The following is a 17,390-nucleotide window of genomic DNA, read 5'->3' as shown; positions in this document are numbered from 1 at the left end:
AGACTTTCATTATAAAAATACTAAAATAAACTAGAAATAAAAACTTACTACCTCATAATAAAGGTCGTATATCAGAATACCACTACTTACATTACACTCAGTGGTATAAAAATGTAAGATTTTCCGTGTTTGGGAAAAAGACAAAGATGACCCCTTCCAACATGTCTAATGATACAATATAAGAAGTCATAGCCAGAGAAATTTGGAAATAAAGAAGAAATAAAGGGTGAAAACAGGAGGAAGATGGTAAAGCAGGAGGATTCTCAGGTCACCTTGGGCCACAGGTACACTGAGTAGCAGCTACATCTGTAAAAGTAACTGAAAACTCCAGAAGACTGACAGAACAGAACTTCCACAGTTAACACTATAGACGAGGCCACATCCTAAAGGGTGGAAGGGGCAGAGACATTGGGAATGAATCTCTCCTTGGCAAGATTAAGAAGGAACAGGAAGGACACCACAAGTGAGTAGAAGTGAACAATTTAGACCCTATTCCAGGCATCTTAGGCACAGGATACCTGTCCTGGGAGATGAGTCCCCATAACATCAAGCTTTGAAAATCAATGGGGCTTAAATCAAGAGCTAAGAAAATCAGCAGAGTCTAACCCTGAACACTTTAAGCATCAAGAGGGCTTAACTGTGAGAGCAAAGTGAGATATGAAACTGAGTTCCCATCCTTAAAGATCCAGACCGATAAATAACCCTGCTTGAGATACAGCACAGAAGTAACCATTTGAAAAGCATGTGGTGTGTAAGTGTAGATCTATTTGCTAGTCTCAGAATATGCACTGGAGAGGTAAGAATATACAGCAGACTTCTCTAAGAGCAAAAGTACTGATGGATACCATTTCTCTTCCTCTCTACCAGATTAGATAGCCAGATACTTAATGGGAATCAAAGCTAACACTATCCACCCACCTTACTAATACCATGTTTCCCAAACTCATGTTTTCCTGCAGACTCACCAGATCCAATCTGCCTGTCTTGACAGGCATCTCTCCAAAACAGCTTCCACCTTTCCACCCTGAAAGTAGCCCTAGCAGGGACCACCACCACTCCCAAGTGACCCCTGCCCTGGGAAGAGTGGAGATAATCCCACACAAAAGCACACAAGCAGTTTCAACAGGGCAAGCTTTTCCCTTGACCAACAGGTGTTCCATACCTGGAGCAGAGAGACTAACTGCAGACTTGTAGTCTGACAGCTAACCCTACCCATCTATGAGCCCTCTACATAGGCAACTTAACAGTGCAAGAAACAAACCCCACCCAGTGTACCCACAACAAGCAAAGGGAGGCAAAATGTGATTTAACCAGAACAACAGAGCATACACAGAACACACAGGAGACAACACCTGTGCACCTGGTTCCTTGTCACGAGGTGCATTGTGCTACAGAGAATCACAGGAACCCTCATACACAATGCCACTAATTTCAAGACAAAGAGGGGTAACAAAACTTCCTAAAACATAGAAACAGACACAGAGATATAGATAAAACGAAAAGGCAGAGGAATATCTCCAAGATGAAAGAACAGACAAAATCACAGCAAAAGAGTTAAATGAAATGAAGGTAAGCAACATGCCTGATAAGGAATTCAAAGTAATGGTCATTAAGATACTCACTGGACCTAGAGGAAAAAAGTGAATGTGCGCAATGAGAACTTCAACAAAGACATAGAAAATATCAAAACAGAAGTGTCAGAGATGAAAAATTCAACAACTGAAGTTAAAAACAACAACAAAAACAAAAACACTAGAGGAGAGTTCTGGTACAAGATGGTGACATAAGAAGACCCTGAACTCATATCCTCCACAGAACACACCAAGTTACACCTATTTTAGAGCAATTCTCCTGAAAAACTGAAGACTGACTGATCAACTTCTGCACAACAAAGTACCGGCCAAAGGAATGAACACTAAATAAGGATGAATAGCAAGAGAGAGACACAGTAGCAAATGAACATCCACCCCTGACGCTTTGAACTTCAGTGGGGAGGGATACTCCTTAGGAAATAGGATCAGATTTAACTTTCTTTTGGCACAGAAAAGTACCCCCAGTTGAAAAAAGCAACTAGTGAATAAAACAGCCAGCCCTAGAACTCCTCCAAATGGCAAAGGGATTATTGGAACCCTCTCTGGGTCAGAGTGAATGGAGAGTGAGACGGTTTATGTTCCCCCTCAACCTTGAAAGTGCAGACCAGAGCAGGGTCTGGCCCCCATAGCCAGGTTGCTACTTCCACAAGTCCTGTATCTGATAGTTTACACCAGCACTGGGGCACAATGAAAGAGCTCAGGTTGTAAAAAACAATTAACCCATAAAGAGCCAGACCTAGAACACTCCCAAAAGGTGAGGCAGCTGCTGGAGACAAAGTTGACATACTTCCCTCACTTTGAAAGTGCAGACCAGTGCACAGTTGGGACATCCCGACTGACCTGCACCTCAGTGAGCCCAGCAGCCTTAGCCTATATCAGCTCCAGCCATCACACTGAGGTGGCCACAGGGTAGTGCACAATGGGACATCCTGGTTAACATAAATTATAATTCTAGCCTTTGTGTCAAAGTGACAAAAGTGGACAGAAGGCCCAGAACCCTCTAGGCTCATACCACCTTTGGCTTCAGATGGCTTGCTAGGGCACCCTTGGCACAGAGCCCTCTGGAATGTCTGGATGATGTCTACTTCAGACCCAGCCACTTTTCTTGTGTGCTCCTGTGCATAGTGACCTGTGAACCCCTGGCTTGTGCCTACATTGACTCCAGTCACCCAGCCAAGGCACTTCTGCCCTGAGCACCTGGATACACCCAGGTTTGTCTTTTTGAAGATGACAACTCATCTTCAGCTGTCCTTTGAGGGCACACACTGCATGGAGAGCCTGGGGACTACACCAATTCATGCCCACATTAAATTTAGCTTTCTTGGCAGGGTACCCACTGAATAGGGGTGCCCCAGAACCTTCCAGCCTATACCGCACCTCAGCTCCAGACAAACTCTAGGGCACCCTTTGTGCAAAGTCTTATAACGCTCAGGTTTATATCTACTTCAGCACTCCTGCCAACGTGCCTTACTGTATATAGCTCCCCCCTGTTTGTACCCACTTTAGTTTCAGCTATTCTGCCAGTTCACTTTCTGTGAAGACAACCCAGGGATCTCCCAGCTTGCACATCACCTCTCTCAGCTCTAGCTGCCCCATTAGGGCATCTCCTGCACAGAACACCCAGCATAACCCAACTCATACCCATTTGAGCTTCAGCTGTCAAGCCACGGTACCTCACTGCATGGAACTCCAGGACATACTGGCCTGTACTGACTTCAGCTTTAGCTGTTCTGAAACAGTGGCAGTTTTCTGGAGAGCCACAGGATTCCCTGTGTGGCACCCACCATCAGCTTCATATGTCCTGACATATGCTTATAGTGCCATGCTTAATAGAGTGCCAGAATCTCTGACCTGCCCCCATTTCAGCTTTAGCTGTCCTCCCATGATGCCTGCTATGCTGAAAGACTTTGGACCTTCTGGTCTGCAACCCATCTCAACTCCAGCCACAGTGCCAGGGAACCCCGTGCACACAGAAATCCCTGAGAAAACATAGATAGCATCCTCTTCAGATTCCACTATTCTGACAAGGTGTCCCCTGAATATGGAGACTTGGGGCACTCGGGCTTGCACCCTGTATAGCCTTAGCTATCCTGCCAGAGTAGACACTATGTAGAGAACCCCAGGACCCCCAGCCAATACCAGCCCCAGCTCCAGCCAGACAGCAAGAGTCACCAACACACAGAGTCTACACTGGGAATGAACATACATAAGACCATTCTTTCAAGTTTAGAAAAAGCAAGTAAGTGCTCCAAAGAAAGAACAAGACAAACCTCAGGAAAAGAACTAAATTCAACAGAAATAAGCAAAATGTTTGAAAAAAATTTAAAGTAATAATCATGAAGGTGTTCATGAAGGTGAGCTAGATAGAAGAGTAGAAGAACTCAGTGAGAACTTCAGTAAAATATTGTAATATAATTACATACCACATATATTTACATATGTAAAAGGAAAAATCAGAGTTGACACATACAATAACTAAATAAAAGTACTCTACAAGGAATCAACAATATTGTAGAGGATACAGAAGAACATATCAGCAATTTGGAGCACAGGGTAATGAAAGCACAGAAGCTGCATAGCAAAAATTGAAAGGAATACAGAAAAAAATAATAAGGGTAAGTTAAAGGATCTTTTGGACAACATCAAACCAACAAACATTTACAATATAGGGACCCCAGAACAAGAAGAAGAAAACAAAGGGCACAAAACATAAATGAAGAAATAATAGCTAAAAAAATTCCTAACCTAGGAAAGAAAATAGATGTTCTGATTCAAGAAGCACACAGAGAGTTTCAAATAGAATGAACCCAAGGGGGTCCATACCTGACACTCTTGACAATAACTAAAATGACAGAAGTTAAAGGCAAAAAGAAAATGTTAAAAGTAGCAAGACAGACGCACAAAGCTATATGTAGGGGAAACTCTATGAGACTACCAGCTAATAAGTTAGCTGGTAGTCTTGTAGAAACTATTTATTTATTAGCTGGTATTAGAAACTTTTCAGACCAGAAGAGAGGGGCATGATGTATTCAAAATGTTGAAAGGAAGAAAAAGAAAAACTACAACCAAAAATATTCTACATGGCAAGATTATCATCCAGAATTGAAGTAGAGATAATGTTTCCTAGAGATACAAAAATTAAAGGAGTTTATCACTAGATGAGCATTATAAGAAATATTAAGGTGATTTCAAGTAGAAAAGTAATGGTCATAATTTGGTGTAAGAGAACTATGAATAAAAAAGTTGTAAACTATATCAGCTGATACATTAAAATGTAAGAGAAAGTGAAAGAGAGTGCTTTTTAGGAAGATATTTTATGTTAAAGGACTGGCAAAATTAATATAGACTGCTATACACATAAGATGTTGAATATCAACCTCATGGTAACAACAACAACAAAAAAACCACACACACAACAAAGAAAGAAACACTAACATAATGTTGAAGAAACTCATCAATCACAAGGAAAGAGAACAAAAGAAGAAAGGATAGAACTACAAAAACAACCAAAAAACATATAGCCAAATGAAAATAACTACATATTTATCAATAATTACTTTAAGTATAAATGACATAAATGTTCCAATCAAAAGCCATAGGGTGCTGGACTGGATAAAGGGAAAAAAAGACCCACCTACATGCTGCCTACAAGAGTCACCTTCACATATGGAAGAACTCCATGGTCTGCTAATAATAGTTCACCAGTATTTGAAAACCTTCATACCTTTGTACAATAATTTTCAAATTGTGCTAATTTGTTTTATTTTATTTTATTTTTTTAAACTTAAATTTTTTAAAAAAGATTTTATTTATTTATTTGGCAGGGAGAGAGACAGTGAGAGAGGGAATACAAACAGGAGGAGTATAAGTAGGAGAAACAGGCTTCACGCCGACCAGGGAGCCTGATATGGGGCTTGATCCCAGGGCCCTGGGATCATAACATGAGCCAAAGGCAGACACTTAATGACTGAGGTACCCAGGCACCCCTACTTTGTTTTATTTAAAATGCTTTTCCAAAAATGACAACAAGAAAGCATAGCAAGACATTTTAGGTTATGTCTACAACACTATTTCAATTTTCCAGTTCAAAACTACATTTTACCTTCTTTCCACTCCTCTATCAACTTACATTCCCTGCTATCATTCAACCTCTCACTATGCTTCAACTTGTAATGAGGAAAAAGAGTGAATAACTCTGCACATTATCTCCATAAATAATACATACTCTTGCTTCTGTTTATATATACACTATATTCTACCCTATAAAAACTGAAATGTACTGGTTCTTATTGAAAGCCTTGAATTCACCAAGATTTGCCATTTTTTAAAGACCTATTCTCATACTAAGTACACCTTCTGGAATCTATATATCCTTCTTCTGTATTTACATATTCACTTCAATTTATAAAACCATTTAGTATATCCTATTTTTAAATGAATAAAATCATTCCATGAGGCATTGCCTCACTTAAGTGTTTTGTTTTCTGTACCACAGAGTATTCTAGCAAAACTTTCACTTTTTCATCTTCTTTATTTCTTCACTACACTCCAAATGGGATTTTGTACTCAACTGATCCTCTCAAACCATTGTCAAGATCACCAACATCTCTTTTTGGGTCACTTACATGCTTTCTCTTTCAAGATTTTTTAGCAGTATTCCAAACATTTGATGACCCCATTTAGAGTTAGTTTCAAAAAACAAAAACAAAAACAAAGAAACAAACAAAACCCCACTACTTATTTTCCTTTCAGTTGCTGGTCATTATTTATTTCTGCCAACCAAACCATCTTCAAACCTAGTGGAAACTACATTATTATTGTTTGTCATTTATGCATCAGAGGTCTTGACAGGGCTTAACAGGAACGGTTCATCTTTGTTCCATGTCCTTGCTGTGTAGACCATTTACAAAGCTGTCTTTTCTGGATGTCTGGCTCAGTCAGATGACCTCATTCACAGTGCTGGCTACTGGAATGGCTGGCTCATTCCAGCAGGACCTATCTATTCATATTGCCTGTCAGCATTCAGCGGTGTGGTCTGAGCTCAATTTACATGGAATGTAGATCCTAAGGAAAAACGTAGCAGCCAGGCCTCTCATGAACTGGGCCCAGGATGGGTACAGGAATATAATTCCCAAACTTTGTTGACCAAAGTGAGTCACATGACCAGACCGTATTGAAGGATTCATCTGTGGATGGAGGGGCCTACAGACATGTGTAGGATGGAGTTACCAGTAATAGTCATTTTTGGAATTTTGCCATTGACCACTCTGCCCAATACTGTTTTGCTGGTCTCTTCTCCTCAGCCTGATTTCTAAACATTAATTCATTTTAGGATTTAGTTCCTTTAACTTGTTTACTTCAGTTACCTTGTCTATTTCTACCCCACAAATGGACAATAAAATCTGAGACATTTAAATAACATCCATAACTGGTATATTCCAATTAATATTTCCAAACCTTCCTTTCCAACCTGAGCTTCTGAAATTTTATATAACCACCACACTGATACCCTTGTTTGACTATTTATTATTTATTTCAAACATAATTTGTCTAAAGCAGAACATTTTAATTGCTACCCCAATGGCATATCTGCTTTTACTTCAGTCACTTCCATTCTAGAAAATGTTACAATAAACAACCTATTTATTAAAATTACAAATTACATTATTTTTTAAAAATTATTTTAATTAACATCTAATTATTATTTGCCCCAGGAGTACAGGTCTGTGAATCATCAGGCTTATACATTTCACAGCATTCACCATATCATATACCCTCCCCAATGTCCATAAGCCAACCACCCTATCCCTATCCCCCACCCCCCTGCAACCCTCAGTTTGTTTCTTGAGATTAAAAGTCTCTCAATTCCTATTTATCAGTCCACAAGTTCCATTAGAAAATACGCTTCGCTTGATCTCTAAAATACATCTGATTGTAAACTTACTTTTTCCACTGATAATGTTCATTGCAAACCATTAGCTACTGTTGTCTCGTTTACTGCAGTAGTCTTTTCGCTTTTGCTTTTGTCCCAAAATATCCATTTCCTGCAGAACCAATGGAGTGGACCTGGAAAAATGAAAATCCTATCATTTACTTTCTCAACAATTTCGTGTGCTGCAGGTAAACTTCCTAGTCTGTAACATTGAGATTCTACATGCTCTGGCCTTTTCTACCTCTTTGATTCTCTCTCCATTATTATCTCTCTAGAACCCCACCCTATGCAAAATGGGCATTCTTCTGATCTCAAAGCCAGGCGCAGTGGCACATGCCTATAGTCCCAGCTACTCGGGAGGCTAGAGGCAGGAGGATCCCTTGAGTCCAGGAGTTCTGGGCTGTAGTGCACTGTGCGGATCGGGTGTCCGCATTAAGTTTGGCATCAATATGGTGACCTCCCAGGAGTGTGGGACCACCAGGTTGGCTAAGGAGGGTTAAACCCACCCAGGTCGGAAATGGAGCAGGTCAAAACTCCCGTGCTGATCAAAGCATGCCAAGCTTACTCTTACCTGACAAAATTTAAATTTAACATCCTTCTCCTGGTGTGACTTTGGCAGGTCTTCCTTTTCATCATCTGGGTGCAGGTAAAGGACCTTCAAGGAGAATCCATCATTCCCAACATCATGGTTACTTCCCAAAATATCAATATATGTAAATATATAAATATATATGTACACACACACACACACATATATATATTTAAATTTTATCTACATTTATCACTAAATGATAGTTTTATTCTTTGTTATTCATTGTCACCAACATACACATTAATAGGTAAATTTCACAAAATCAGGGGCTTTGTCACGCTTGATCAGAAGTTTAATCCCAGCATCCAGAACAGTGCCTGCAAGAGATTTGTCATTCACTAATTGCTGTTGAACGAATAAATAGATAAAAAGGAATAAGAGCCACATTTTGCTATGGAAGTGTTGTTTTTGTTTTTGTTGGTTTTGTTGTAAGAAAATGAAAGTGGAATATAAATTCTTGTCCATGCTGACAGATCTTATCAAGATTTATAAAAGTGAATAATTAGTATAAAATATTCCATATGTTTTAATGGTTAAATATTTCAGGAAGATTGGGTAAAATAAATTTTATTTTTATTTTCTCTCTTTCCTTTCTAGAAAACATGGCCCTATTCACTGTCCCTAACTTTTAGCATAGTATGTGAAACATCTAGATATTTGTGTATCAGCAATGATTAATAAATACTCTTTTGAGAACTATTGTTTTTGATATCATAATTTATGTACTCCTGCAGGACTTGCACAAAGGAAAACTGAAGTTGGGTCATAAACCCTGTGATGAAATATGCCCAAACTCTGGAAAGTAGTAGTCATGCAAGATAATGGATACACATGTTTTGTAGAATTTTAACAAGGAGTAATTGCTATCATTGTGTTTTATTATACTCTCTTCTTTAAACCTAGATTTCCCAAAACCAATCTTCTTAATGCCCCCTTCACCTCTTTGTTTCTGAGTGTGTAGATTAGGGGATTCAGGAGTGGTGTGACAATGTTGTAGAAAAGAGTGAGAAACTTTCCTTGGTCTTTGGAGGAGCTGGTTCCTGGTTGCATGTACATGTAAATGATGTTCCCGTAAAAGAGGGAGACCACTGTGAGATGGGAGCCACAGGTGTTGAAGACTTTGTGCCTCCCTGAGGATGACTGGATACTTAATACAGCTCTCACAATGTAGCCATAGGAGACCAGGATGAACACCAAGGGTGACAGAACAATGCCCACGGCCAAAATAAAGGCAATGCCTTCAACAGCAGCTGTATTGACACAGGCCATCCGGATCAGAGCAGGCATTTCACACAGGAAGTGGTCGACTTTGTAGTACCCACAGCGGGGCAGCCACAGAGTCATTGGAGACATGATCAAAGAGTTGACCACTCCACAGCCCCAGGCTATCGACACCAAGCCTAAGCAGAGTTGTGGATTCATGATCACCATGTAGTGAAGGGGCTTGCAGACTGCAACAAACCGGTCATACGCCATGACCGCCAGGAGCAGGCACTCTACACCACCCAGGCCCAGAAACAGGAAGAGCTGGATGGCACAGCCTGTGTAGCTGATGGTCTTGTCATGCCCATTCAGGTTATAGAGCAGCTGAGGGATGGAGCTGGTGGTGAAACTGAGGTCCAGGAAGGATAGGTGGGTGAGGAAGAAGTACATGGGAGTGTGGAGTTTGGGGTCCAACCGGGACACCAGGATGATGGTGGTGTTGCCCACAAGGGTCAGGAGATATGCAATCAAGATGACCACAAAGAGGATCCTCTCCAGATGGGGGCGGTCAGAAAACCCCAAAAGGATGAAATTTCCCTGGGTGCTCTCATTGGTCCAATCCATCTCTACTGTCTTCAGGAGCATGGGAAAAAAAAAGTAATTTGCAGCCACGAATCATTCTGTATGTCTGTCATACTAACACTATTTGAAACTTTGAATAACAATGTATGTGTATTTCTGTGTACATAGCTTAAAACTTTAAAAATAGAGACAATTGGATGGAAAATTTTATAATTTGTTATAGAAATCTACTGAAAACAAAACATAAAACCTGAATATTATTTTTAAAAAAACAAAATTTTTGGTGCAAATTAATTTTTTTGTTTTAGATTTTATATTTATCTTAGAGAGAGAGAGAGAGAGAGCAGGTGGGAGGGGCAGGAGAGAGAGTGAAAAAGAGTTTTAAGCAGACTCTGTACTAAGCATGAAGCCAGGCTCAATCTCAAGACCCCAAGATCAAGACCTGAGCAAAAACCACATTGGTTCTTAATTAATTGCAGCAATCAAGCACCCCTAAATAAAATATATTTAATAAGATAAAAAAATAGTAAACTGGCAATATACTGGAGACATTTTCATAAAAAATGGATGAAATGTTTAGAATATGTAAATATCTTGCAACATTTTAAGAAAATAAATTTGCTTTGTCTTTGATAGAAAGTTTGTATATTTTTCCTTTAGGTCTTAAATCCCCTGAACAAGGCTACATGTGAACAAGCAAAATGTGTCCATTTGTACTGCACCTCACTGTAGGGAGAAAGTTGGGACATCTTCTTAATATAAATTAATTTTCTCTCCTTCTCTGTGAATACATCTTCTGAATGTTCCTGAAGCTGGTTAGGAGTGCTTGATAACTATTGGCATTTAGTAATTCCTGTGAAAGTCCAATTTTTCCCAAACTTCTCCCAAAAATCTCAGGTTTGAGAGAACATATTTTGGGTTCTCTGGTTTTTGTGATCTTTCATTACCAGGACCATATGTGAAGTGATCTACCTGGTAGATACTACCACTAGTCATGATATCAGTTTTCCTCCATGATCTCTCCTTTGGAAACTGAATACCTCGCATAATCACTTTTATAGGTCATACTTTCCACATGGTAATATGTTGCCTTGTGTATTTACCTCACTTGAATTGCCCCACTCTTCATTCCAAATACAGTTTTTGAAGATGTAAATTACTATAGTCAACATTCATCTAAAAACTCCAATCCCTGATATTTGCCCTGTTTTCAGTAGAAGAACCATAATGATTCACTTACTTAATTTTTGCAATAGTTTATTAATTTCTCTATGACTCTGGAGGGTTTTTTAAAAGATTTTTATTTATTTATTTGACACACAGAGATCACAAGTAGGCAGAGAGGCAGGTAGAAAGAGAATGGAGGAAGCAGGCTCCCCACTGAACAGAGAGTCCAGTGCAGAGCTCAATCCCAGGACCCTGGGACCATGACCTGAGCTGAAGGCAGAGACTTTAATCCAATCAGCCACCCAGGCACCTCAACTCTAGAGGATTTTTTAAAGCCCATTTTTGAAATTTGGGAGAGGCCAGGGGTAGCTGGGTAGCTCATTGGTTGAGTGTCTGACTCTTGGCTTTGGCTCAGGTCATGATTTCAGGGGCATGGGATTAACACCACATGGAGCTCTACAGTCAGTACAGAGTCAGCTTGAGGGTTTTGTCCTTCCTTTTATCCCTCCCCCCTCTCATGTGGTATCTCTATAAAATAAATAAATAAATCTTTAAAAATGAAATAAAATAAAATTTGGGACGTTCAATAAAATGTTATTATACAAAATCATGACAAAGTGAAATAATTATTAAAATATACCTTTTATGTCTTCCTTGTTGTTGTTGTTGTTGTTGTTTTGTATATCTGAGTAAAATGAAAAGCTTAGTCCTTGAATTTCCACAAAAATAAAAAATTGCTCTTTTGTACTTTTCTTATCACTCAATTTTCTCCACATTGGGGGAATCTTTGGTTTTTATTGTTTGTTTTTTGGTTTCCCATTGCTTCTTCCATTTGGTTACAAAAAGTTTTTTCCTAAAAAACTTTGACCATTTGTCAAAGTGGTAGTAGATCAGACTCCAGTTAACTAAAACACTATATCTAAATCTCATATAGGTTAAAGTTTTTTTTTTTTAATTTTCATTTTTAAAAAATCTGAATCAAAACAAGAGCCCAGGAGGGACGCCTGGGTGGCTCAAGGTTAAGCGGCTGCCTTCAGCTCTGGTCATGATCCCAGGATCCTGGGATAAAGTGCAACATCATGTTCCTTGCTTGGCAGGGAGGCTGCTTCTCTCTCCCCCTCTGCCTCTCACTCAGCCTGCTTCTGTTCTCTCTCTCTGTGTCAAATAAATAAATAAAATCTTTAAAAACAAAACAAAGCAACAACTAAACAAAACAAACAAACAAAAAACAAAACAAAACAAAACAAAAACCCTAGAGCCCAAGATGTGATGGATTTCTGGGGTGATTCTACCAAAAATTTCAAGAAGAAATAATACCTTTTCTCTGGAAGCTGTTTCAAAAAATTGAAGCACAAGGAAAACTTCCAGACTCCTTTTATGAAGACAGCATTACCCTGATCTCCAAACAAGGCAAATAACCCACCAAAAAGAGTTTCAGACCAATATCCCTGATGAATACAGATGCCAAGATTCTCAACAAGATCTAACTAATAAGATCCAACAGTACATTAAAAAGATTATCCACCATCACCAGGTGGGATTTATCCCTGGATTGCAAGTGTGGTTGAACATTCACAAATCAATGTGATAGAACAAATCAATAAGAAAAGAGAGAAGAACCATATGGTCCTCTCAATTGATGTAGAAGCATTTGAGAAGATACAGCATCCTTTCCTGATTAAAACGCCTCAAGGTATAGGAATACAGGGAACATTCCTCAAATTCATGAAATCTATCTATGAAAACAACACAGCAAATATCATCCTCAATGAGGAAAAGCTGACAGCCTTCCCTTTCATATCAGGAACACAACAAAGATGCCCACTCTCACCACTCTTGTTAAACATAGAGTTAGAAGTCCTATCAACAGCAATCAGACAACAAAGGGAAATAAAGGGCATTAAGATTGGCAATGGAGAAGTCAAACTGTCTCTCTTCACAGATGACATAATACTTTATGTGGAAAATCCAAAATTCCCCACCCCTAAACAACTAGAACTCATATAAGAATTCAGTAATGTTGCAGGATACAAAATCAATGTACAGAAATCAGTTGCTTTCTTATACACTAACAATGAAAATACAGAAAGGGTAATCAGAGAATTGACTCTGTTTACCATAGCCTGAAGAACCATAAGATACCTGGGAATAAACCTAACAAAAGAGGTAAAGGATCTGTACTCAAGGAACTACAGAAAGCTCATGAAATAAATTGAAGAAGACACAAAAAGATGGAAAAATTCCATGCTTATGAATCAGAAGAATAAATATTGTTAAAATATCTATACCACCATTTCAATGCTATCCTGGTCAAAATTCCACTGGCATTTTTCAAAGTGCTGGAACAAACAATCCTAAAATTTGTATGGAAGAAATTGCTAAGGAAATGTAGAAAAGGAAAAGAAAACTGGGGGCATCCTGTTGTCTGATTTTAAGCTTTACTACAAAGCTGTGATCACTGAGACAGCATGGTACTGACACAAAAACAGTCACATAGACCAGTGGAACAGAGTAGAGAGCCCAGATATGGACCCTCAACTCTATGGTCAAATAATCTTTGACAAAGCAGGAAAAAAATATCCAATGGAAAAAAAGTCTCTCCAATAAATGCTGCTGGGGAAATTGGACAGCTATGTAGAGAAGAATGAAACTAGACCATTCTCTTACACCATAAACAAAGATAAACTCAAAATGGATAAAAGACATTAATGTGAGGCAAACATCTATCAAAATCCTAGAGGAGAATATAGGAAGTAACCTATTCAATATCAACCACAGCAACTTCTTTCAAGTGAAAATGAACTTTTGGGACTTCTTCAAGATCAAAAGCTTCTGCACAGCAAAGGAAACAGTCAACAAAACAAAGAGGAAACCCATGGACTGGAAGAAGATACTTTCAAATGACAGTGCAGACAAAGGGCTGATATCCAAGATCTATAACCAACTCCTGAAACTCAACACCAAAAAAACAGATAATCACGTCAAAAATGGGCAGAACACATGAACAGACACTTCTCCAAAGAAGATATACAAATGGCTAACAGACACATGAAAAAATGTTCATCATCACTAGCCATCACGGAGATTCAAATCAAAACCACATTGAGATACCACCTTATGCCAGTTAGAATGGCAAAGATTAACAAGGCAGGAAACAACAAATGCTGCTCTTACACTCTTTATAGGAATGCAAGTTGGTACAGCCACTTTGGAAAGTGGAGATTCATTAAGAAATTAAAAATAGAGCTACCCTATGACCCAGCAGTTGCACTACTGGGTATTTATCCCAAAGATACAGATGTATTGAAAAGAAGGGCCATTTGTACCCCAATGTTCATAGCAGCAATGGCCACAGTTGCCAAACTGGAGAAAGAACCAAGATGCCTTCAACAGACAAATGGATAAAGAAAATATGGTCCATATAGACAATGGAATGTTATGCCTCCATCAGAAAGGATGAATACCCAACTTTTGTATCAACATGGATGGGACTGGAGGAGATTATGCTGAGTGAAATAAGTCAAGCAAATAAAGTAAATTATCATATGTTTCACTTACTTGAGGAGTATAGGGAATAACTATTATAGGGAGTATAGGGAATAATTATGGTGGATATTAGGGGAAGGAAAGGAAAAGTGAATTTGGGGAAATCGAAGGGAGAAACAAAACATGAGACACTGTGGACTCTGAGAAAAAACTAAGGGTTTGGGAGGTAACGGGTGGTAGGTATTAAGGAGGGCATGTATTGCATGGAGCACTGGGTGTGGTGCATAAACAATGAATCTTGGAACACTGAAAAAAATTAAATTAAATATAAATAATATAATCTCATATTTTTATATAAAATGGGATTAAACCCCATATCTTTAATATTTAACAAGAAAAGACTTGAAACCAAAATATTTCATTTCTAAAGAATAAAATTATATAGTACAAGAGTAACAGATCAGTTAGTAATTTGTATTGAGGAATCTCATCTAATTTCCTGTGTAATAATAGTGTGTATAATTGTTGACTCTGTCTACTCATGCACTTGACCCTGGCCTCAGTTTTATGTCCACTGCCATCCCACTCATCTCTTTCCCTTCTCCAACTCTTTCTATTCTTAATATGTCCTTACCTTTGTTAGTGATGTCTAGTCAGTCTTCTGAATTACCCCTTCTCCCAAAAATATTTGAATATCTTCCTGAATTATCTTTTGAACACTCTAAAGATATAGCCTGGTTTTCAAAAGCCCTACAATTTTCACTAGTTTACTTTTAAATTTAGTTACTAATATCCTAGATATCTACAGTTATTACTCTCTGGAGTTATTACTCTCTGGAGCTAAACATTGTTCAAACTCTGCTGTCTGCTTATCATTCCTTATCTGTCTGTTACTACTGGACAATTTTGCCACATATGTTTTTCAAGATTCAATCATCTTCTGTGAATTCCCATTTATATATTATTATATTATAGTAATATGTCACTTTGTGCCAAGAAACCTAATTCTTTGGCCTACATTGTTTGCATCACAGTTATCTTTACACATATAATTTTAAAAATTCTGTATTTCAGGGAGGTTTGGATAGTTCAGGCAGTTAAGCATCCAATTCTTGATACCAGCTCTGGTCATGATCTCAGGGTTGTGTGATCAAGACCTTTCTCGGATTCTGCAATGAGCATGGAGCCTGCTTAAGAGTCTCCTTCTGGAGGGGGGACAAGATTGCCGGGGAGTAGGAGGAGGAGCCTTTTCAGCCGGTAACCCAAAGTGAGCTGATTACCTACCAAAGAACTCCGATCACCCATGAAACCAGCCATGAAATCAGACTGAGATCAGAGTTATGCACGTCTGGATCTCTACAGGGGCAGAAGATGCCAGTGGGCAGGTAGAGCGGAGTGGGAATGGTGGACTGATATCGGAAGATAAACAAAAGGGGGAGGGATCCACCAGAGGCGACGGTTTGGAAAGTAATACCCCAATAGGAGTGAGAGTGCCCTGCATCTGGGGACCAGCATTAACTTGGAGACTGGTTGAAAGCACTCCAAAAGAGCAAAGGATCGTGGGGGGAAATTGTGGGAATCGGGGTGGCTAGGGACAGGGGCTTAAGTCCCCAGTCCCAGGACAGCCACCCTGGCGCTGAGGCAGAGAGAGTGTGGCAGAGAAACCAGCTCTTGGTCCCTAAGCCGCCAGCGCGCCCGAGAATGCGTGGGTTCTAGTTCCTATGAGGGGATGGGAGCCACGCCAGTTGGCAGTACACGCAAGCCCTACCACAAAGCTTGAGATACGTGTGCACGTCCCTCATGCTCCCCTGAGTTACAAAGGCCTGGCTGGCGCTCTTTGACCCGCGCCATTGTTTCAAAGCCTAAGCCGTGCGCCCCAAACTCTCCCCTGACAGAGGTGCGCAAAAGCCCAGCCTGGTGCTTACGGACCTGCGCCCCGTTCTCAGTGCCTGAGATGTGCACACGACCCATAGCCGCCTCTGAAAGAGGTGCGTGCAAGACAGGCACTCCCAGCCCAGGACAGCAGCAGAATCTCAGTGTGCAATTGCTGCTTGGAACCTCTCTGGCGGTGGGGAGCTCCCAGACAGCTGCCACTGCCTTGGCTTTGGGTACAAGCAAAAGATCCTGCGCACCCAGGGTCTGCAACTTGGAACCTGCTCTGCCAGCGCCAAGGGGGAACTTATTTAGGCTCTACACCCAGACTGAGGCTTCTCTCTGAGAAGAAGATGAGGGTGCGGTTTGTTTTCCTCTAAAACTACAAAAACCATCAAAGGTGGTCAAGGTGAGAGATAAAAAAAGTGAACAAGCATAAAAAATGCCAGAGAACAAAAGCCTGAAAAAAACCAGTTTCCTCAGAGCCCACCCCCTTGAGCGGGGTGGGAGGACTTAACTCAAAAAACATCATTGACTAACAACCCACGTGGCAGGCCCCTCCCCCAGAAAACAAACCAGGAAAGAAAAAAAAAAAGAGAGAAAAAAAAGGACTACAAGAGAACAACCACTACTTCATAGGAAAACTTGTATTGTTCACTCATTCCCACTATTCTGGTTCATTATCTTTTTTTTTTTTTTTACACATAGGTAATTTTTTTTAACCTATTTACCATCACAGCGAGCTGTACAGTACATCACATTCCATAATACGTTTCTATCCTGAACTTTTTGATACATACACCTATGTTTTTTTTTGCATTTTTATTTTTTGAATTCCTTTTTTAAAATTTTAGTTTAGTTTAGTCTAGTTTACTCCTTTTTATTTTTATCCTCTAATATTCATATAGAGTTGAACTTGAAAGTAATCCCCTTTCCCCTGTCAATACTACCCCTATAGGTAAAC

At 39.6% G+C, this 17,390-nt stretch overlaps 1 protein-coding gene across 1 annotated transcript; it reads right to left on the bottom strand.

The window, feature by feature from the left end:
- Positions 1–7,567: 7,567 nt before the first annotated feature.
- Positions 7,568–9,943, bottom strand: LOC116585750 (olfactory receptor 2W3-like). The gene is made up of 3 exons (XM_032335010.1): positions 9,002–9,943; positions 8,096–8,179; positions 7,568–7,636 (listed from the first exon to the last, which is right to left on the bottom strand). The coding sequence occupies exons 1-3, from the start codon at positions 9,941–9,943 to the stop codon at positions 7,568–7,570; spliced, it is 1,095 nt and encodes a 364-aa protein (XP_032190901.1).
- Between the last annotated feature and the right edge of the window lie 7,447 nt (positions 9,944–17,390).

Source organism: Mustela erminea, chromosome 3 (assembly GCF_009829155.1).
Source record: "Mustela erminea isolate mMusErm1 chromosome 3, mMusErm1.Pri, whole genome shotgun sequence".
Classification (NCBI taxonomy): Eukaryota; Metazoa; Chordata; class Mammalia; order Carnivora; family Mustelidae; genus Mustela; species Mustela erminea.
Note: the sequence above shows the minus strand (reverse complement) of the source record. Positions and strands in the feature narration are given on the sequence as shown.

What these genes read in the sequence shown, in the direction of transcription:
- LOC116585750 (XM_032335010.1), bottom strand. Translation starts at nt 9,943, where the DNA reads ATGGATTGGACCAATGAGAGCACCCAGGGAAATTTCATCCTTTTGGGG. An exon ending in ATCTAGGTTTAAAGAAGAGA is followed by an intron (nt 8,180 to 9,001) that starts GTATAATAAAAC and finishes TTCTCCTTGAAG; the next exon opens with GTCCTTTACCTGCACCCAGA. An exon ending in TTAAATTTAAATTTTGTCAG is followed by an intron (nt 7,637 to 8,095) that starts GTAAGAGTAAGC and finishes TTGGTTCTGCAG; the next exon opens with GAAATGGATATTTTGGGACA.